Consider the following 22,593-nt stretch of genomic DNA (forward strand, 5'->3'; position numbering starts at 1 on the left):
ATGTGAGACAGAGAACTTCTCAGCCTTTTAAATGTTGACATTCCAGTTGAGGATAACAATACTGAAATTTAATATCCTACTGGAATGAAGAGGGAACAAAACGGTTAACAGACAAGGCCAGTCATTGAAAATGGTTACTCAGGCAGTGGAGACAAAGGTCTTTGCTATGTTTCCAAATGTTTGAAATTTTTCACAATTAGAATTAAAAAATAAATGGAATTAAGCAGGAAAAGACTGCCTGGGGTTCCTTCTAGCTGAATGCCCTACAATTTCAGGCACTATCAGAAATCCCCTACAGGCAGCTCTGAAGGACGAACAGCCGCCTTCTGGGAGACCCTCAACATTCTGAGGTACCACAGACCTGCCAGCACAAGCAGTACTTTAGACAGACATGGTGGGATCTTTTGAGTCAAGGTCACTTTCCCGAAACCTCCAGTAAATACTCTGAATAAAACAGAGAGTCTGCATCAGCACCAGCAACACACGTCCACCAGCTGACCCTCACTTAATCTCCATGTCTCCCTGGCAGTATGAACCCCCAGAGCGCATGCTAGAGGGCCATCCCCGGGTGCCCTCTCAGCCCAGGCACTTGTGCCCGCCAGCTCACCCACACCCGTAACAGCCCTACACACCTGTTAGAAAAGCTGGGGGAGGACCCAAGCCCCTGATGGTGGAATGAGTGCATTCCCATCATGCACAGTGTCTCCAACTCACAAGAGTGGCATGTGCGACAGATGACCAGAGTACTGTACGGTGCACAGCCTTTTAGGGCTGCTGAGGAGTGCATTCAACTCTTGGCTCGCTGTAGCTCTCAAGCGTCTTCACCTGCTCATCTCGGATCAGACTCTAAACTATATGGACGACAGCTGCTTCTGAAATCCCTCTGCTGGTTTTAATTTTATTTTGAAGATTTTATACAGTGATACGATATACAAAAAAGATAAAATACTAAAATCCATTTTATTTACGTGGTGTAAAGTCTCCAATAACAGAAGCTTCTCACTATGAAAGATATTAAGTGGGACAGACATACTGTCCATGGTTGACAACTTGATAACATAAAACATGCTCTGTATTTCATGATTTTTCAGTATACGAGGAAAGCTCTAGTTTGTGTGACACAGTGAGTATCTGTTGCCTGTCTCACTCAAACAGGCTCTGAAAGAGAGCATGATGATCGGAGTGGGAGCTGGCCCCACTCAACTTCTAGCAGGAAATACTGGGCTGGCCCGCTCTTCTAATGTCTCAGGATCGATTATCTTCAATGACAATCATTCTTCCAGGGTAGGCTTCAACTTCTACAAAAATGTAGTGGAACTCATATCCCCCACTCTCTGGGTTCTGAAAAAAAGGCATTTCAAGGCATTAGTTTTCTGCACAGGACTTTAAACAGTATCAAATGCAGAGCCCCCCCTACCCCTGGCCTGCACCTCCTTCACTTCCGGGTGCGTGTGCCCAGTGTCCCCCACCCCAGGCCTGCACCTCCTTCACTTCCACGTGCACGGTCCCGTGCTTCCCTGGCTCCGAGCCCTCGATGTAGAACTTGAGGCGCATGTGCCGTAGGCCATCTTTGACGTACTCGATGAAACTGTCGAGAAGACACGAACGGACATACGTCTAAGTTCCTTCGTTGAGAAACAGTTCGGAGTTTTCCAAACATAGGACGTGACAGTACCTGACATGGTGCCGTCTCCCGCGTCGTGTCATCTCCCCATAGCCTTTGATTGGCTCACCAAAAACACCTATCACCTGGAGAAGGACAAGGCTTTCTTCGATACATGCCATTTTTTTAAAGCTTCCTTTGTTGTCAGGTGCCCTCAAGTCGATTCTGACTCACAGTGACCCCTCCCGACAGAGAACTATTCTGTAGGATTTTCTTGGCCGTAATCTTTACTGGAGCATATTGCCAGGCCGTTCTTTGGCAGTACCACTGAGTGGGTTCAAAGCACCAAGCTTTAGGTTTTGAGTGTAAATGGTGCCACCCAGAAATATTTTCTCACAAACCGAGAGGTTTATTTTGGGGGGGGGGGGTCAGTAAGCCTGGGCTCCTCCAAAAATAAGAAAACTGGAAAAAAAAGGTTATGCAAAAATCATCCCATAAGTAATTTCAAAAAAGATTTCATGCACAGAGATTAAAATAGGGAGCTTGTAATATTAAATGTAGCTTCAGACTAATGTGGGTTGAAGTGAAGCTGTTTCCACTCTCCTTACAAAAAAGAAACGCCACAAATGAAGTGTTTACAAGCTTGTTTAATATTTCATAGTTTGAAAAAGAAACGTCTCAATGTTTTTCTTGACATTGAATTAATGGGATGTCTTATGAGTCGAAACTGACTCAATGGGATGCAACAGTACTAAAAACTGGTTGCCTGGGTGGTGCGAATGGTTAAGTGCTCGCCTACTAGCCTGAAGGTTGGCAGTTTGAACCCACTCAGAGGTGCCTCAGAAGACAGGCTTGGCAATCTGCTCCTGAAGGTCACAGCCTTGGAAACCCCATGGAGTCATTCTATTCTGCACACACGGCATTGCCATGAGTTGGAGCTGACTCGATGGTAACTAACAGCAACAGTACTAAAAACTAGGAGACCAAAGTGATTTTTTAAGAAATTAAACCCAGTAAAAAAAAAAAAAAAAATCTTATAATAATGATACATTTAAAACAAACCAGGTCTAGAGGCGTGAATCTATGATTCCTAACAGGGAAAGTTAAAACAAGGTGGAAACAGAGCTTTTTATTGAACTTAAAAAGCAATCACTTTGGAACCCTCTGTAAAAAACACAAATGTGTTATCATACCAAGACAAATATTGGCCTTAATTATATAAAAATGCTATTTTCTCTTTCTGTTGAGGATTTTCAGTATCACATTTTTCAGGTGTAAATAAAGAGGTGTATGTGTACAATGGTATAAATTTAAGAACTGTGTAGCTGCAACAAATCTAACAATTGTTCACATAATTCACTTCAAACGATTAAACACGCCAGTATCACAATATTACGTCTGTTTTTCAAGCAGGCACGATGCCTGGCCCAGAGTAGACCCTTAATGCTTACAATGTTAAAAATTTATTATTTCTAGAGCTCTTTTAGGTAGCAAATTAAGTTGTGAGTTTAATAATATCCCACTTTGTGTGTTTATTCTGTAGTTTTGTTTAAATGCTGAAAGATCTACGAAAGGCTGAATTTGTGAATAAATTGGCAGCTCTTTGTAGAGACGCTGCCTTACGTGTAATAGTGCTACTCCCACATTTGCTTTTCTCGTCTGCAAAGACTGCTCTTTCTTGGGCATAGTTTGGATTCCCTGTCACTATGGTGGGAATCTTCTTCACTCCCGGCTGATTTTAAACTTCCTCAGGGACACTGCTCCAGCCCCACCTCCTTCCCCTGGCTCCCATGTGGCCCAGAGTCCAATTACAAGAGAAATTAGTAGACTGAAAAAAGAAGGATGCCAGAAAACATTGGCTTCTGCAGTTTCCTCCCTGCCATAATGACAGAGTAGCACAGCACTCGATGGGGGCAGGCAGACTGGGCCACTGAAGTGATTTTCGGGTCTTTATCTTCCCCATCAATAGCAGATACATATTTTACGTTTCTTTGGTATTATTCCTTGGCTTGTGTGCGAAGAACAGCCTTGATATTTATAGTGCTCTCTGTTGTTTTCCAAGTTACAGAATTTTCAGTGAGTGGTATTGTTCAATGCTAAGCTTTACAAGTTACAAGGGCTTTTTATCTGTGACCGGAAGGCTATCATATCAAGCATTCCTTTCGGACAGGATCCCTCAAAGAAACGAGGCAGTCTTCCCATACGTCTACTTCTTCCAGGGCACGGTTTAAGCCGGTTGTGGTTAAGAGTGTTTAAGACTTGGAATCAGATAAATTCGGGTTCAGGTTCTGGCCTGCCTGCTTCCTAGCGCAGTGCCTTGTAAAGTCTCAGCTTCCCCTTCTGTAAACTGGGACAATATATGGTAAAATATATGGTACCCAACTTAAATGCTTCTGTGAGATTTAATGAAGACAATTCGTGGGAGCACTAAGCATAGTGTTTGGCATCTAACATGCTTTCAGTAAGTGTCAACCATGCTATTATGTTCATGAACCAGAAACTGATCACAAGCTTAACAGTTTATATTCCAAGCATTTAAAATCTATGAACAACCGGTAGCATGACTCCCTCCTGTACAATCAGGATGAAAACAAACGTACACTTATCTTTGGTTGTCTTAATCAAAGCGTTCTGAACTATTGAATAAAGACGTGGTAACAATCATAACTCAACGACTTTATTAGTATGTAAATTTCACTAGTGTCAGAACTGGCACTTGAACTCTGCCCACCTCCTTCCCCTGACATTGTCACCCATCATCAGAGCCTGTGGAGCTCAATCTTGAGAACTAACCTCGGGATGTGATCTGCATTTCTCTAAGGCTTTCCCATATATCTTACTAGGGCTGCCCGAAGAAAAAAGTTCTCTAAAAATCACGTAGAACAAGCCACCTGAAAATCACAGGAAAAGAAGATGAAGCAAAGCCAGAGAAAGACAAAATACGAAGTTAAAAAGATAGGCAAGGTCGTTATACTTGCTGTTCTTCCCAACCTGTAATGCTGATTCCAATAAGCACCACTATTAAGTAGGTAAAATCTCTTCCAGCTTCTTTCACTGTAAAAAGAAAACGACAATGAGTCCCATGTGTGCCAGGTGTAACCAAGAACGCACAGGGCTCCAGAGTTTCCAGCAGAGGAAATACGGACTGTGAGCTAAATGAATGGCATCCTGCCCATGTCCGGACCACCTGTTTTTGAACTTCCCTGTGAATCAGAGCCACCTGAAGACACTTTTTGGAAGAACAAATTTCCAGGCCTGACCTCAGCAGAATTCTGGGAGCAGAGCCTAGCAATCTACATTTGTATTTTATATTATACTGATATTGTAATTTTAATATCTAAGGCGCCCTACTGACGAAATGGTTACGAACTCAGGCTGCTAACCAAACGGCTGGCAGTTTGAATCCACCAGTGGCTCCACGGAAACCCTATGGGGCAGTTCTATTCTCTCATAGGGGTGCTATGAGTCGGAATCGACTTTATGGCAATGGACTTGGGTTTTTTTTTTTTTTTTTTGCACATACTAAGGATGAGGAAACTCTCTTACTGTATGATCCAGCCCTCTCAGAGGTCACACAGAACACAGGTTTGCTGTTCGTGGATTAAGGCTGGCTTTGTCAGTCTGAGGCAAAGGATGAAAATAGGCCTCAAGTCTCCACAGTCAGGAACTTTCCCGCCCTGCCACTCCCCTCCAGTTGGTGCATAAAATAAAAACAGACCTGAATTTAGATCAGGAGTTTGACCAGCCAGAAAGATCTGTGAATGGAACAGATTTAGGACATGAATCTGCACGTGATATTGTACTAACAAATGTGCATGATATTGCATATGGATTAAACAGAAGTCTGAGAGCTAAAGCAATTCCACAGGACACTGTCGTGGGACAGTGTATATGTCTGTCCGTCCATCTCTACTTATTGATCCGTCTGCAAAGAGCTTTGACATTACAGCACTTTAGCATTATACTACAATACAACCACACTTTTTCACTGATGCTGAAAGAGTGAATCACCTCCTGGTGTTACTTTTACAATTCATTCACATTATAAACACAGACTTCCTAAATATCAACCTCTTATGAAATTTTTTTCTTCATAAAATCAAAATGCTCACAGATGTTTTTGTTTTTTCTTGGTTTATGCATTTTACAAAATAAGCAAATTTACTTTTATATAAAACAACACTTACTTAGAAGTACTCTTTAACATAACACATTTTCAAATTTTCAGTTCAGACTCTTAAAAGATGTGACTCAACAGAAAAATTGCATCTGACAAATTTGTATAATTCACTGGACTGATCCAAACAGTAACTGTCACCACAAACCCAATCTCCTCAGCAGGGTTCAGTAGTTGAGAAGCCTACAATGAGAACATCTCATTTTCTTCTTTGTTAATGTCCAAAAATAAACTTGATACATATTAACTGCAGTTGTGTGCCAAGCCCCAAGTTGAGAACACAATAGGGAGCCATCTGCCTGGCTGCCTGAATCAGGCCACTGGCTTCAATCCCCTGGATCCCTGACTGCCGCCTCCCTTACATTCATTCCTGCCTTGCTCAGGGCATGTGGAGACCCTGTCCCCTACTCATGTAGCACAAACTTTTACTGTGTATCCACCTGTGTAAAGCCTTGCACTGAACATTATCCAGGCTCTACAGATTTCAGGTCTACGTTTTAAGCGTTAACCTTATAGCTGTTTCCCATGGAAGCTGTTCACTGCCTACCTTCCTCCTCCTGGACCTTTGAGACCTCACACCTTCGTGCATACAGCCCTCACTCACGCCCTCTGTTTCTGCAATCCTCTACCCTCCTGTAGTGGGTGTTATGGTGTGCCAGCCAGACTTCTTCAGGACTGGGCGCTTACTCCTGGCTGCGTCCCTCTCTGGGAACTGCCTTCATCCAAGGAAGCCTTCTCACCAAAGTCAGGCCCCTGCAAAATTTTAGTATGACATTCAAAGCACACATAGTATTATGGAAATAATAAGTTTCAATTGCTTTCTTTGTCTCCTTTGTCCTTAATTACCTTTTCTACAAATTACTTGTAAAACGAAATAAATACAAAATTAAGTTTAAAATGCCTTATTTGTGAAGCCTTCTCTGACTCTTCATAACAAATTATGTATCATCCTTCCTACTTTATATGTACGTACTGTTACTGCATGTTATCACACTGAGGGCAAGGGACGTTTTGGACATCTTTAATTCTGCAGTATAGACTCTAACTCAGTACATAGGCATAACAGTTGTCGCTCAGTAAGTGAGCAGAATTACATATGGTTTTCCTTACTGTTTATGATTCAATAATTTCTTTCCTATTTATTCTATCCAATTATTCTTTATTATATGCTCTCTATTACTCTTTCTAGGAGCCCTGATGGCCCAATGGTTAAGCGCTCAGCCGCCAACTGAAACATCAGTGGTTCGAACCCATCAGCAGCACCACAGGAGAAAAAACCTGACAATCTACTTCTGTAAAGATTATAGCCTAGGAAACCCTATGGGGCACTTTTACTCTGTCACATGAGATTGCTGAGCTGGGATCGATTCCATGGCACCTACTGATAACAAAATGTTCTTTCTTTGTTGCACAACTAATTTGCTTTTTTCACTATCGTTTCATGCTCTATTTTCTTCCCAAGACGTTATTTGTGTGTAAAATTCCTTTGCCACAGCCAATAGTACTTAACACCTGTCCAAGTACTGAGTATAAAAGGGTATTCAAGAAACATTTGTGAATAGCTGTGACCTGGATATTAGGAAAAAAGAAAAATTCATGTTTAATTATCAGTTGTGTGATCTTGGGGGAAGTATGCCTCATACACAAAACAGAAGAGAGCTAATGTCCACCTGAAAGAGATTCCAACGAGATTTCATACTTTAAAATATGTAACGTTTAAATTTTACATAGCTTCTATCACACCAGGACTAACACAAGTTGAGAGAAATTTTCTAGACGTAATGCAACCAAGTTATATCAAATTCAAGATCAACTTGTAAATCTGGGATTGAATTTGTGAAGAAAATTGGTAGGCCTATATTCTGATTGTAACGTGCTTAACAATTCCACCTTTTAGTTCGTGTGCGAATTTTACATTTTTAGCATTGAACTTTGTGTAAAAGGGCACTGGTGGCTTTTGCCACGTTTGTGACGGAATGATGGTTACTGGACGCCTCCTTTTTACCTTTCTGTGACGTTGAGACATCGGTCTCCCTTCTCGGACTTCTATGCACAGGCACTTGTTTGCTGCCGTCCTCCTTTGCTCTCTGTAGGCCCCGTCCCTGCGTCCAGATGGTTCTCGGGATGACCCCAAGGATACCTCTGGGCCGCACAGTTTTGTTCTGCTCTGGCAGCCACCATTTCAAGCTGGGCTCAGTCCTCAAGGAAGCTTTGTTAAGCACGAAGTGGGGCCAACACAGTCGCGCCGCTGGGGACCTGTGCAGCTTCTCCGTATGCTGCACAGCTCGCAAAAGAGTACAAATCATGGTCACAGGGTGCTGCTCCCCCTGGGGACGGGGCCAACTACAACCAGCAAAGCTTCACCGCCCACTGCACACACATAAGACACGGGCTGGTCCACACATCCACACCAGGATCCCGTAAGGCGTGTCCAGAAAACACGGCTGCCCCAGGAGCGTTGTTAGGATGGAGGCCTCGAGAAGAAGGCCGAGGTCGCCCTCCCTTCGGCTCTTTGTGCTTCAGCTGAAGCCGCCCTGGTTTCCTTTTACGCGGACATTCCCTTTCTCCCCGCCATGCCTTCGCACAGCAGCCTGGGACCTGTGCGGAATTCTGGGAACAGTAGTTCGAGGACATGCGCTCTCAGAACAATTGCCACGGTGTGAAGCACAACGGACTGCGTCTCCCATAATGCACGGCGGGCTACGCGCCCTGGCCCTTCCAACGCTCCCAGGCTCCCTCGCGCGAGCCGTCGCGACTGCGCACTGGGAAAAGCCGAGAAGGGGGGGCCGTGCTTAGGGGAAATCTCGCACCTCGGTCGCGCGTGGTTTAAGCGAACCTGTTAATACTTTACAGAAATCAAATTAGCAATTACATACGGCATGGTCTAATTGGGGCTCTGTGTAACTTAGGAGCTGGTCATTGAGTCTTGGCGTTTCAGATTCTCTAGCACTCTCCTGCCCGCCGCAGAGGCCGTGTGTGAGAATCCTCTCTGGGGATGCTCGCGGCGTCGCAGTCCCGAGTTCCCTAAGCCCTCACAGCCGCTCCCAAACGGAGAAGAGTTCGGCTATCCCGGGGCCTACAGGATGGCGGCGTGTGCAGAAGTCGACTTGGAAGTTTCTAGAACGCTGCTGCAGGCGCACTTAGGGGCGGTGTCGGCTCCGGTCCCGCCCCCGAGTCGGCGCAGCGGCGCGGGAGTGCGGTCTCCATGGCGACCGGACGCGGCTGGGCCCCGCGGCAGCTCTTGCGCTGTCCTGGCCTCGGGCCTCCTGCGGGGGTCACTGGGCTCAGGTGACGGTCGGGGCGTGGTGGGTGAGCGCCTGGGGGCCGCGAGGGACACCCTTAATCGCCCGCGTCGGCCCGCGGTCCTCATTGATCTGTAGGAGTTCCCGTGCTTGCAGGGCGCGCGCTGTTCGCATTAAGGCGGGGAAGTCTCAAACTCGGAAACGCTGGGTATCCCATTATGTAGCTGCAAAGGGAATGCCTTTTCGCGTTCCCTTCACTCACAGCTACTAGGTTCCGTGGGACGGGCGGGGGAGAGGGAAGGGAACACGCTGGGAGTCTCTTGTCATCTTAAGTCACCTATCCGGGGAGGCGTGCACGTGCGCACGCAGGTGTAGACCTCTAGTCTGCCTTCGCACAGCTGAGACGTCCCCTAGGTCATGGTGCTCTCTGCTCTCACGTAAGCACTCTGGCTATTCTGGGGCCAGAAAATCGCCTCTTGTCTTTTTGTGACGTTACAACCCAGGGAAGTAGAATCTGCTCATAGAAGCCTTTTGGCGAGCGACACTTTAGGTTTCCTCTTGTGCCTAGGATTTGTGAACAGCTACTCACCACCCCTAAGCCTCTGGCAGGCAGGCAGGCTGCCATTCGGATCTCGAGTCCAAGTCCTCGTTTCTGAGCGCATACCGTTGGTGCTCCTTTTGGAGAGCCGCAGCAGGGGCTCTCAGACTGCTTTGCCCTGTCTTCCTCTGGAAGAGCTGGGGCTTGCGCCTGTCGTGCTCATCTCTGCTCTGTTATTCTTGGGGTTTCCTCACAGAGGGAAAGGCACCTTGGAAGGGTGAGGCAGGGCTTTGAACCAGCTCTGGTTGGAACCCCTGCTGAGAATTAGCATGTTTAACACGTTCCCAGGAAGTTATGCATAAGAATTTTCTGGGGCTCTTGTTAAAATGCAGGGTCCGATTACTGAATCAGTATATCTGGGGTGGAAACGTAAATTCTCAGCAGGGGTTTGAGCCAGAACGAACTGTTTCGAAGCCCTGGAGTGATGTAGGTAGGGGATGGGGACTGCAACTGATTTCCCAAAGGGTCTTCAGCTCAACTCAGAAGGGTAATGGCTCATTTCAAAAAGAAGTAAAATGGCCCAGTAGGTCAGAAGTATAAAAGTGCTACCATGGCACCTTGTCAGAGCCCTCTCATTTTATCCTGAGCTGTTCTTACCTCTGTAACCATCACCCCTCTTAGTTTACCAGGTGGAGGGATAATCCCAAGAACAATTGGCATGCTTTTTTTGTATTTTAGGGGGTGAGGTAATTTTTCCTGGTTCATTTTTTTTCAAAATTTTCAAATTTTATTATGTACTATTGTGTTCTGAAAAATACCATTTTTTTCCTTTGAAAATACAGATTACATAATGACTCAAAAAAACCCAGTGCTGTCAACTGCCCCATAGAGTTTACAATGAGCGCCTGGTGGATTTGAACTGCTGATCCTTTGGTTAGCAGCCGTAGCACTTAACCACTATACCACCAGGGTTTCCAATGACTCAAAAGTGAATTTTAATTCTGTTTTTTTTTTTTTTTTTTAACAAAGTTTACCCTTTTTACATTTTTTTCCCCCCACTTGCCTTCTTGAAGGTTATAGTGTTTTTGCTTGTAAGGCACCTTGATTTACAGAAGTAAAAAGTCATGCATACTTTGCCTTCTAATAGGCAAGTACCTATGTTTAAGCATTAAAAAAGGATTTTAATTACCAGTTCAACTACTTAGCACTTGTCCCTGAATCTCCAGGACCGTGACCTCTGTGCAGCCCTAGGTCCCTCTTACTTCATTTACCCTGTTTTGGAAGCACAGCCGTGCCCTGTAGTGTCCTGATAATAGATCCAGTTCTTGATTGTGTGGCTGTAATACTAGAAGTACCACAAACCTGTGACAAATAAAATGGTGACAGTGCCTGAAAAAATTATGTAGGAGAGAAACCCTGGAATTTAAATTGGAACCTTGAACTTTAAATCAATTTGCAATTACTAAGATTAGTCTTTATATAGTGCTCTTTTGGGGGGGGTGCAGAATGATTTTATACGATGAATCTTGCATTACTATGTAAGTTGAGTGGCCTTCCTGGTGAAATGAGGTAATTAAGATGCCTATCATTATGCCTGGCATGGGAGGCCTGACTGCCCTCTGTGACTTGGTGATGTACACATTCCTTTTGGTAAAGAAGTCAGCTGCTAAGATTGATTGTGGCCCAAGCCAGTGGTTATTTTTAATGTCTCAGTGTGCAAAATTAGATGTTAGTAAGGAAGCAGTGATTCCCTTTTAACACAAAATGAGAATGTATTTGAATACCACAAACTAGTAAAACCTGTGAAAGCCAGAACCTGTGTAAGGCAGAAACCTGTCAGAGAAGGAAAACTCAAATATTTTCCACTAATAGAGGGCAATAGAAAAGTGGTTAAGACCGCATCCTGTCAAAGGTGGAAAACTTGCGAGACCTGGAAAAACAAGGCAGTGTTGTCAAGTTCCTGCGTTCACAGGTTTCACTGTATAAGAAATCTAGCAGAACACATAGCAAGTTTGTTTAATTTCTACCTGGTCTAATTTCTTTGAGTTACCAGGTAGTAAAAATCAGGCCCAGAAAATAGATTTTTAAAAAATTGAATTTATTCAAAGTTATAGGCAAAAACCTATATTTAAAAAAAAAAAAAACTTTAAAACTTAATATCATATTACCAATTATATCAACCAATGTGCACTTAACCTTGTAGGCATATAGATCCATATGAAGACATGCATGGGACTGACAAAGCAAAAAATCGGCTTTAACATTTTAAAAACGTCTAAACATGTTTAACTATAAGTATCCTTCGTATTCCAATTAAATAAAAGGGATTGGATAAGTTTTAACACTTACCTTGCACAGAATATGTGTTTAAGGATTATCTGTAGAACTGGAGTGATTACATAAACTTTGTTAAATGGTTTTAGTCAAACACAGTCATAAGCAATTACTCTTGAATTAGGGATTCAAATAGGGAAAAACCTTGGCCTTTGGTACTTAAAAAAAAAAAAAAAAACTAGCCCCAAACCGGATTTACCTGTTCCATCGTTATGTAATGTTATGTTTGAGTGGAAAATCTACGGTGTGATTTTGAGGAACCCACTGAGTTTATTTTATATCTATATGTACAAAACCAAACCAGTTGCTGTCGAGTTGATTGAGTTACTTTCGAGTTGATTCCGACCCATAGCGACTCCACGTGACAGAGTAGGTTTTCTTGGCTGTAATCTTTGTGGAAGCAGATCACCAGTCCCTTCTTCCTCTGTGGTGCTGAGTGGGTTTTAACTGCCAACCTTTAGGTTTTCAGTTAATTACAAACTCTTTGTGCCACCCAGGGACCTATATTTATAAAACAGATGACTGTTAATTTACTTTGCCGACAGTTTTTTATATGCTCTGGACACGTAAGTTCACGTTTGCAGTGTGAGTCTGTTTGTTGGTGGGCTGACACAGTGTGTGTTCCTTGAAACATCGGAACACCCTGGTGCTTCTCAAACTCGGTCAGTTCCAGTAGGCAGGGAAGCATTGGGCATCTTCCTGGCATGGAAAATTCACACAAAGGCTTTGGGGAAAAATGCTAAATAACCAAACTGGTAAGTAATATAAAAAAAAATATAGTACATTTTAATAATAAGACAAACAGATTAGTTATCCAGTAGAATGTGATATTTGCATTAGTTTTTAAGATTAAATGAAAGACTTCAAAGAAGTTTCAAGCTTTCTGCAGGTTATTCCCCCAGGTGTCAGGGGCCTGGTTTCAGCTTCTTTAGCATGAAGGGGCACTGCTGCTGGGAAGGGTTTTGAGAACCACTGCTGTCCTCTAAAGGAGCCTTGGTAGCACAGTGGTTAAGTGCACAGCTGCTAACCGAAAGGTTGGCTGTTTGAACCCAACACCTGCTTTGTGGGAGAAATACGTGGTAGTCTTGCTTCCTTAAGGATTACAGCCTTGGGAACCCTATGGGGCAGTTCTGCTCTATCCTGTATTGTTGCTAGGTGGAACCCCAGGTTTTGCTTGGCATGACTTGTCTCAGCCAGTAAACGAGAGACTGAAGTGAGAGAATAGAAAGGCGGCTTTATTTCATTGCATAAGGAAAGGAGACAGTCGGAGACAGTCGGGGTCGCTGCCGTGTGAGAGCAAGGGGGAAGGTTAATTTTAAGGGGTTTAATTTTTTTTTTTTTTTACAGATAGGAAGTTCATATGGGTTATGTCAGCAGCACTCTTAATCATACTATGCAGGTGCAATGGGGTTTATATATAACTTCATGCATCCTGTGTTCAGAAAATGGCGGTTAAACTCCATCTAGAGGTGGGGAAGTTACTATGTATGAGGTCTAAAAGGTTATCCTGAAAGTCAGCATGGCACCTAAACTGGTTTCCACCAGGTTCCTCTAGTTTTGGGACAGCAATTAAGGAGAGGGGAACCAGGATTTTAATGTAAAGTAATGGGGCGTGCCAAGCAAAGGAACCAGGATTCTAATGTAAAGCAAGCTGCTTGAGGCAGTGGAATTTTCTGCAGCATGGGACCTCTGTCTTCACAGGGTCATTATAAGTCAGAATTGATGGCAGTGACTTTTTGGGTGATGTCCTCTAGAGGATTTGGCTGAGAAACTGTGATTCCAGGCCTTCTTGCATATGGGACTCCCTTACAAAAAACCTTTTATTACATACTCCGTATATTAAGAAAAATTAGCAAACACATGGAGTTATTCCCCTTCAGTCTTCCAGCCTGTGTTTAAAAACAACCACGACCAGAAACCTTGTAATCCTGTGACCAGATATATTAACTCTTCAGATCTCCTGGTTTGTCATTGCAGATGTCTTTCCTCTGTGTGTGTGTTTACTTTTTCTTTTAAGAGAGAAATGTAAAAATAAGATGATGTAGTATATACAGATGCAGCTTGCTTTTTCAGTTGAAATGTCATTGATGTTTGCTGAATGCCTTCTGCATGCCAGGCATGCTGTGGGGAGGGCTTTGAACTGTTTGTTCCTGTTCAAACCCCTGCTGAGAATTTGCATTTCTAACAAGTTCTCAGGTGATGCTAAAGCTGCTGGTTAGGAATCAGTTCTGAGAACCACTAGTAGAGCAGTGGTTCTCAAAAGGTATTAAACATAAAAATCACCTCCTCAGGTGATTTTTTAAACAGTAGATTCTGATTCAGTATATGGGGTGGAAATGCAAATTCTCAGCAGGAGTTCAAACCAGAGTGAACCGGTTCAAAGTCCTGGCTTTGGGTGCTGAGGTATCAGAGGTGAGCAGGACTCATGCAAAATACCACTTGGCACTTCTGCCGCTGCCCCCTGAAAAGTGGAATCCTAGGGCCCGGGCACCCCCTTCAGTCTTGTCGTTGGGTTCTGTGTGGTTGATTTTGACTCACAGAGACCCCATACCACAGAGTAGAACTGCTCCATAGGGTTTTCTAGGCTGTAGTCTTTATGGAAGCAGATCGCCAGGTCTTTTCTCCTGCGGAGCCAATACTGGGTTGGAGCTGATGGTGGGCGGAGCCGCTGGTGGATTGGAGCTGCTGGTTCAGTTAGGGGCCAAGTGCTTAACCATTGTAGCAGCTGTGCTCTGAGTTGAGGGCCATCTGTATAATGATCCATGTTGTGTATGCCACCCAGGGATCTATATTTACAAAACAGATGACCATTAATTTACTTCATGGATGTTTTCACAGCAGTCTTTCGTGCACCTTGGACACATAACTTCCATAGGGCTTATTTCTCTGTCTTCTGAGTTCTTGGGACTGCTTGTTTTTGCTGCCAACTATTGCTCATGTCCTATTACAGCGTTAGTCCAAATATATCCTGACAATCAGCCTGGTATGAAAAACTGAGGGTGGTTAAACTCCTGACGAATGAAGTAGATACTCGAAGTGATGACACTGGAGAACTTTGTGCCTGTAAATCAGGAATTCTGTAGATTTCACTCGCTTCTTGAGTAGAGTGCATGGTGGGACGTGCGTCGGTAACTGATGTGTGTGTGTGGTGTAGATTGCTTAAAGCAGCAGCTTTCAAACGTTTGCAGAGAAATAGTGTATTTATGTAGAGCACTTTGTGGGCTGCTGCCTGAAAATGGAAGGCAGTGGACTGCTTTCCTTCTTAGGTATTTAGTTCATTGATGCTATGGCACCCAGCAACAACAGATCCTTACCAGGCTGCTCCTGCGCAATACTGGTTTTGAGGACTGATTTCAAAATTTATTTTAGGAACTTCTGAAAAGAACTAACTGTATAAAATATTATTACCACATTTCGTTGTGCCTAAAAAGCCAGTGATTGTAAGATTTACTATTATTTTATGTACCAAACCAAACCTGTTGCCATCTAGTCGGTTCTGACTCCTAGCAACCCTATAGGACAGAGTAGAACTGCCCCATTGAGTTTCCAGGGAGCGGCTGGTAGATTTGAACTGCCAAGCTTTTGATTAGCAGCTGTAGCTCTTAAACACTGCACCACCAGGGCTCCTATTTTCTGTACCACTGGGGTGGGGGGAGGGAAAGATGAACAATTAAAATATATTCCCTTGAATGTGAGATTTTAAATGTGAAGAACAAAACAACAGAACAAAAAAAATGCCTCGAGCTTGAATGTTTGACACTTCTGTAGCTATGACTGCCAGAGCAGAAGTTGGAGCTGGTTGTTTCCCTCAAAGGTTGACGGAGGTTTAGATTGTGTTCACAGTTCTGGTTCACAGATCTACATTAAAAAATAAAAAAAAAAAGATACTGTATGTTATGTTTCTGTTGTTGTGTTACTGAACTGACCAGTCAATACATTTCAATCCTTTTTTGCTTTCATTAAATGCATTTTAAAGCATCTTTTTGACATGGTGGCTGCCTATAAAGAGGGTGGGTGTTAAATCCCGAGGTTGACACTCCTTAGAGGAAGCTGCAGTCTTCAGGCATACTTATCCAGGATCCAACAAAAACCCACAGCCGTCAAGTCTGTTCAGACTCATAGCGACCCTAGAGGACAGAGTAGAACTGCCCCATAGGGCTTCCAAGGCTGCAGTCTTTAAGGGAGCCAACTGCCATATCTTTCTCCTGCTTATCCAGGATACTATTACATATTTCACTGTTTCTTCCATTCTGTTTCTTTCTTGTTTCATTCATTCTCTTTTCTTCCTCCTTCCCTTCTGCCCACCCTCCGTGCCTTCCTCTCCTCCTTCCTTCCTTTCTCACTTCATCCTTTCCTTCCTTCTACCCCTCTTTCCTCTTTCCTTCCTTTCTTCCTTCCCTCCTCTCCTTCTTTCTTTCTTCCTCTCCTTCCCTCCTCCTCCTTTTCTTCTTTCCCTCCTTCCTTCCTCTCTTCTTTTTTTCCTTCCCTCCTCCTTCTTCTCTTTCCTTCCTTCCCTCCTTCCTCTCATCCTTCCTTCCTTACTCTCCTTCTTCCCTCACTTCTTCTCCTCCTTTCTCTCCTCTTTCCCTCCTTCATCTCCCCCTTCCCTCCTTCTCTCCTCCTCCCTTCCTTCCCTCTTTCTCTTCCTTCCTTCCTGTCCTCCCTCCTCCTTATCCTCTTTCCTTCCCCTTCTTCTTCTTCCTTCCCTCTTCCTTCTCTTTTCTTCCTTCCCTCCTCCTCTTCCTTCCTGTCCTCCTTCCTTCTTATCCTCCTTCCTTCCCTCTCCTCCGTCTTCCTTCCTCTCCTCCTTCCTTCCCTCTTCTTCCTCTCCTCTTTCCTTCCTTTCCTCCTTCCTTCCTCTCCTCCATCTTTCCTTCCTTCTCCTCCTTCCTTCCTTCTCTCTTCCTCTTATCCTTTTTTCCTTCCTTCCTCCCTTTCTTTTAAGCAGAGATAAAGTTTCACAGTGAGTAATCTTAGATGTTTATGGATCCTTTAAATTTTTGCAGAGAAAAACAGACAGTTCATCTCTCATTTGGAAATTATGTAATTGGAGTCCCCCATGTTATTTTCAGAAAGGGACCAGGTGTCAGGCCCACTTCAGACCTGCTGAAGCTTTATGCCAGGCATCGAGAGTGCTGTCGGAGAGTTGCCTTGGATTGCGCCTTGTCCCTGGATGGGTGAGTAGACATGGTCAGCCATGCTTGGGGGCTCTAGGAATGGGGTCCTTAGGGGAAGTTTATGATGCTCTGTATACCCGGTTGCTATTTTGGGTTCTCTCAGAATAGAATGGTGTAGGAAGAGCGTATGACACGAGAGTTTGATATGAGTCATTGCCTGTCACCACTATCATTACCAGACTAGTTTTCTAGAACTGAACTTTTCAAACTGACAACTAAATTTAATTTTCCTTTTATTAAAATGTTCTGCAAGTTTATTCACTTTCTACTTGATAAAGACTCTTGAAAAGGAAAGAGGAGTTTAGAGTGTGCTCCCTTGAAAGTTTAAGCACTCTGAATATCTTAGCTTTTGGTATTTTGGGAACCCGTTTTGCCATGGCGAGAGTCTGTGCTGGGACCCTCTGCACCAAGACCAGTGGAATCTTTCTTTCTATTTTTTTATTATCTGAAACCGTTCCTGAGTCACCTGTGGATTTGCACTGTACTAACATTTATGTTTGTACGTTTATATTTGGGTGACATTTATGAAGGAGCCCTGGTGGTACAGTAGTTAAGCACACAGCTGCTAGCCAAAAGGCTGGCAGTTCGAACCCACCAGCTGCTCCATCAGAGGAAGACCTGGTGATCTGCTCCCATAAAGATTATAGCTTTGGAAACCCTATGGGGCAGTTCTACTCTGTTCTCTAGGGTTGCTATGAGCAGGAATGGACTCAATGGCAGCGGGTAAAATTTATGGAGTCCGTAACTATATGCTAGTCGTTGTATGGAGTCCTTGAAGCTGGTGTGATTATAGGCAGACACTTTGCAAAGGAGAAAGTGTGGCTCACATAGTCTCTGTATTGCTGAGTTCAGAGTCAAGCCTAAATTGCCTAATTTCATACCTGGGCTTTTAATTCGATGTCATAACTAACTCAGCCAACAGTATACATATTTGTAGTGTATTTTTAAAAGAAATTAAGAGCTGAAAAAGGACGATTTAATTAAGGACATTCATTTAAGCTTTAAACTCTATACTCTGAGAGTAGAATCTGTCGTACAATAATCTGATAGGAAGAGTAGAAGAAATATTCTTCATTTAGTTAATTCATTCATGAAATGTTCGAGGCCCTACTAAGTGCCACATACCATGCCTGGTGTTGGGGAGACAAGTGCTGAGCAACTCAGACGTGATCTGTGTTCTGCTGAGGCTTATGGCCTAGTGAGGGAGGTAGGTTTAGAAAGAAAAGTTCATAATTATAAATTGGGTAGTACGCTGCCATGGAAACAAATGGATTCCATGGTCCAGAATGATGGGGTCAGATGTAAGAAAGGACTTCTCTGAGGAGGTGACGCTAAGCTGAGGACTGAAAGTTGAGATGAAAGAGCTTGGAGAAGACATTCCAGAAAGGGGAGACCCTGTGCACAGAGTTGCAGAAGGGAGGGGGAGAATGAAGTGGTGAAGGGACAGAAGGCAGTGGTGCTGAGAGGGAGGAGAAGGGGAGACACAGGGGCAGGGCTAGCCCTCGAGGGGCCTTCTGGGCCAAGGTGGGGAGTTTAGGTTTTATTCAGGTTATGGTGATTTTAAGCACAGAGGTGTGACATAATTTGATTAAAAAAAAAAATTATTTACTTCTTTATCTTCTTTCTCTAGAAGGAAGGGAGATGGAGAAATATGGGCAAATCTGGGGTACATTTTGGAGGTGTACTGACATGGATCATTTGTGAATCAGATGTAGGAGTGTGGGGAAAGCAGGTATCAGGTGGGAATCTAGGACTCTGGCTTGAGCAGATGTAACTGGGGGTGCTGCTTGTCGCAATGGAGAAGGTTTGGGACCGAGGGAGTCACAGTGCCAACTGTGGGCCTATTGCAGCCGAGATGCTTGGAGACAGAGCTGCACGCATGGGAGTCAGGGAGAGCATAGAGGGAGAAAAGAGGGTGGCTCAGGAGCAGATTCTGAGGAAAGGGAACATTTGGAGCCAACCAAGGTGGGGTGCCTGTGAGGTCTCGGAGATCTCGGAGCATGGTCTCCGCAAACCAGGTGAGGAGCCCACTGCAGAAATAGAGCCTGGCACGTCAATGCTGTTGAGAGAAGCGGAGCGTGAGGAGGCCACTGAGGGTTGGCTGGTGCAGAGGTGTTGGCACCCCCAAAGTGCCATTCCAGGTGAGGGTGGAGGCTAAGCTAGACTGGGGGGTGAAGAGGGACTGGGCTGGACACTATTTTTATATACTCTTGGTATGTTCTATTTCTCACGAAAATGTAGGAAAGAAAAAAAAGTGGGAGGCTAGGATGGGGAAACAGCAGGTGCAGACAGGTTTCTGTTGCGTCTTTTCCCAGAAGCTTGGCAGTGAAGGAGCTTAGGAATGTATGGAAGGTGGAGGGAGACCTGGAAGGTCAGGGCAGAGTAGGATTTCAGGAAGAACTATTGTGGAGTGTTTTCTAGGCCGATGTTAAAGATGTGAAGAGCAGCAGCAGGACGGAGGTGGAAGACTCAAGGGGCCAGGAGCCCTGAGAAGGCAGGAGGACCTGGGACTCCCGAGAAGGCTGGAGGGGCTGAGACCCAGGGCTCAGGCAAGCACAGGAGTTTCCACAGAAGGAAGGGTGCTTTCTCCTCTGGGACAGGCAGGAAGGAACATGACTGTAGGAATATTGGATGGCTCCACAATAGGAATGAGGGACAAGGCCGTTTCCCTGTTTGTATTCCCATCCTCTCATAATGAGCACGCACACATTAACTTACATTTTCTCAGGGGACTGTTGACTGAGCGCAGACTGTTCTGCTCCCACATCCTGAACTTTTCCAGACTTGTTGACCTTCCTCTCCTTTGATTATTCCCCCTCTCACCTTCCTCTTTCTCTGTCTCTTACATCACCCCCCACCCCATGCAATGTGCAGCAGTTGGAATCCAGCAGTAAGTAAGGCAATGTGAGTGGAAAAATTGGTCATTACCAACTTTGAGGAAACCTTTTGAAAAGTAATTAAAAACATCTTTGATCTCAAATTATTTAACCATAAAATGGAGGTTTTCTCCTTTTGCTAGAAATAACAGAGAGGTCCCCCCTTTTATTATGTTAATCTGGGGAGTAGGAGGATAAAACCTTTCTAATGTCTGTCTGAAATGGGATTTTTTCCCAGTTAGTTTTTATCTAGGTAAAAATGTTGGTAGATATCTTTCTGAAATGTTTTCTTTAAACCCAACTCTAAATTTTCCTTGAATTACATTCATTCAAAAAATAATAGTCATGAATTTTTGTGAAATAGTTTAATCAAAATATAAAAATTATTTGAATGGATACCACCAACGGTCACAAAAATGTGTTTCCTTGCACCTTTGCTGTCTCTGGCATTAGAGACCTTTTCTCATTACAAGTATCTTGTTTGTTGATTTTGAATGTAAGGAATTTCATTTGGGGTAGGGTAAGGAATTTAACTAGCATCCAAGCAAGGCTTCTTATTTAAACTCTCTTGCTGAATATCAGGGAAGCTTTTGAGCAGAAGTACCCCTTAAGTGAAAACCCTGGTGGCATAATGGTTAAGAGCTATGGCTGCTAACAAAAAGGTCAGCAGTTCAGATCTACCAGGCGCTCCTTGGGAGCTCTGTGGGGCAGCTCTGCTCTGTCCTGTAGGGTGACTATGAGTCAGAATCAACTTGATGGCAACAGGTTTGGTCTTTTTGGGTCTTGTCCCCTCATGTTCAGAGCCCTGGTGGCACAGTGGCTAAGAGCTATGGCTGCTAACCAAAAGGGTTGGTAGTTCAGATCCACCAGCTGCTCCTTGGAAACCCTGTGGGACAGTTCTACTCTGTCCTTATAGAGTTGCTATGAGTCAGAATTGACTCCATGGCAGCGAATTTGGTTTGGTTTAGCACGTAAGTATCCACACACATCAAATATCTCATACATTGGTCACTTTTTCTCTGAGGATCCCTTCTATTCTTTCTCAGTATTATCCCAGTTTTAGAACTGATTTCCCTATGGCATGTTTGATAACCTGATTTATTTTCATTTCATCATAATTAGTAAAAAGAGAAAAAAAAAATACAAGTTGAGAGCATGGGCAAGCCGTTTTAATTGGCCAGAGTTCCTCTCCCCCTGGTCCTTCATCCCCAGGCTCCCAAGTCTTGGTGACATCTCCCATGGCTCCCTCTCATTCCCTTTTTGCTGAAGCTCATGAAGGGGCCATCCCTGCTCTCCTGGCCCTGGTTGTACTTGCTAGGCACTTGCAGATTCTGTGAGTGTTTCCTAGAACTCTGACGTAGAAGAAGATGGGGTGTTGAGAGTGCATCTGAATGTCATATTTATTTAGACATAAAAATGAAAAAAGCAAAACAAAAAAACACATGTCAGGAAACCGTGTGGGGCTTGGGGTCCCCGTGAAGTCCCAGAAGAAGCAATCAAAAGTGTGAGGACATTGAGGAGTCCCGCACGAGAGTGGCGTAGGACAGGTGGGAAACAATTAGACGTTTTCTGATCCCTTATGGGTTTTTTTGTTTAAGTGGGAGGGATTCTGTGTTTTTCTTACTAACAGCTAAGAATGCCCTCCATTTCTTCTTTATCTCACCAAAGGATAATACAAAATTTCACAAGGGAGACAGTGAAATCCTGCTTGTTGTTCCGTAGTGTGAGTGTGATTAAAATGCCAAGGATGTTATTCTTTGTACTCTTGGGTTCTCTACCAGTTTATGCCACGAGAATATAATAACCAAGACATTTCAATCAAGAAAATAACTGAAGACGAGAATACAGTTTCCTATAGAGGAAGGGTCCGTTTGTTTCCTATTTAGAGGAAACCCTGGTGGTGTAGTGGTTAAGAGCTGTGGCTGCTAACCAAAATGTTGACGGTTCAAATCCACCAGCTGCTCCTTGGAAACCCTATGTGGCAGTACTACTCTCTCCTGTAGGGTCACTATGAGTCAGAATCGCCTCGACAGTAATGGGTTTTGGTTTTTGGTTTTTTCTTTAGACATGAAAAGCCAGTGGTTTTTTTTGTAATTTGTCGAGTAGGCAGTCTTCCACTTTTCTGATTTTTTTTTTTCCCTCTCTCAGTATGCCTTCAGAGATCTTACTGAAGATATTTGCTTATTTGGATGCCGTGAACCTGTTGTGCGTTGGATGTGTGAACAGGCGCTTTTATCACCTGGCCAGTGACAAGTAAGGAGAAAACCAAGTCATTGTTGTGTCTTGATAACATTTTGATGCACATTGTGAAAACTAGTAAGAGCTGTTTAACTGGTTTTGAAAATTTAGAAGATTGATTTTGAGGGTATTTTTAGACATACATAGAAATGTCTAATGCTTTTACAGTAGTAATATGATATTTTCATTGTTTTGCATTTTTATGCTTAAGGAAAGGAATATGCTTTGCACGTACCAAAAAAGATCAAACTTAAGACATAGCTATTGGAGAAGGTCCCTGTAGGTCTGGCTGCTGAGAGAATTTAGGCCCACTTCTGTGCACAGTCTCAAGCAACCCAAGCACCACAGGCTTCTCCCTGCACTGTGGGACCTGCCCCTGATTTGCCCTAGCCCTGGATTTGCAGAGCA

The 22,593-nt window shown here is 43.9% G+C and overlaps 2 protein-coding genes across 7 annotated transcripts in view; one reads left to right on the plus strand and one right to left on the minus strand.

Annotated features, from left to right (window-relative positions):
* Nucleotides 1-870: 870 nt before the first annotated feature.
* On the minus strand, nucleotides 871-8,503 carry TIMM21 (translocase of inner mitochondrial membrane 21). Of its 2 annotated transcripts, none has more exons than XM_003406248.4 (6): nucleotides 7,786-8,503; nucleotides 4,595-4,657; nucleotides 4,397-4,494; nucleotides 1,676-1,749; nucleotides 1,483-1,588; nucleotides 871-1,341 (listed from the first exon to the last, which is right to left on the minus strand). In XM_003406248.4, exons 1-6 carry the CDS (start codon nucleotides 8,084-8,086, stop codon nucleotides 1,246-1,248), a joined length of 738 nt encoding a protein of 245 aa, XP_003406296.1. In that variant the 5' UTR covers nucleotides 8,087-8,503; the 3' UTR covers nucleotides 871-1,245. The 2 variants fall into 2 exon arrangements, with proteins under 2 accessions (XP_003406296.1, XP_023399500.1); XM_023543732.2 differs by having other exon boundaries at nucleotides 1,431-1,588.
* Nucleotides 8,504-8,592: 89 nt separating this feature from the next.
* The window catches only part of FBXO15 (F-box protein 15), a 96,298-nt gene continuing 82,297 nt past the window's right edge, over nucleotides 8,593-22,593 (plus strand). For 2 of the 5 annotated variants that reach the window (XM_064294404.1, XM_023543728.2), the window contains exons 1-3: nucleotides 8,596-9,068; nucleotides 16,967-17,071; nucleotides 22,096-22,200. In XM_064294404.1, the coding sequence (XP_064150474.1) occupies nucleotides 8,986-9,068; nucleotides 16,967-17,071; nucleotides 22,096-22,200 (293 nt within the window). In that variant the 5' untranslated portion in view covers nucleotides 8,596-8,985. Of the gene's footprint in view, nucleotides 9,069-16,966; nucleotides 17,072-22,095; nucleotides 22,201-22,593 lie in introns of those variants that run through there. The other 3 variants (XM_023543730.2, XM_023543729.2, XM_023543731.2) reach the window with 3 other exon arrangements.

The sequence above is a fragment of the Loxodonta africana genome, chromosome 11 (assembly GCF_030014295.1).
Source record: "Loxodonta africana isolate mLoxAfr1 chromosome 11, mLoxAfr1.hap2, whole genome shotgun sequence".
Lineage (NCBI taxonomy): Eukaryota > Metazoa > Chordata > Mammalia > Proboscidea > Elephantidae > Loxodonta > Loxodonta africana.

What these genes read in the sequence shown, in the direction of transcription:
- TIMM21 (XM_003406248.4), bottom strand. Translation starts at nt 8,086, where the DNA reads ATGATTTGTACTCTTTTGCGAGCTGTGCAGCATACGGAGAAGCTGCAC. An exon ending in TGTCTCAACGTCACAGAAAG is followed by an intron (nt 4,658 to 7,785) that starts GTAAAAAGGAGG and finishes TTCTTTTTACAG; the next exon opens with TGAAAGAAGCTGGAAGAGAT. An exon ending in GGGAGACGGCACCATGTCAG is followed by an intron (nt 1,589 to 1,675) that starts GTACTGTCACGT and finishes TCTTCTCGACAG; the next exon opens with TTTCATCGAGTACGTCAAAG.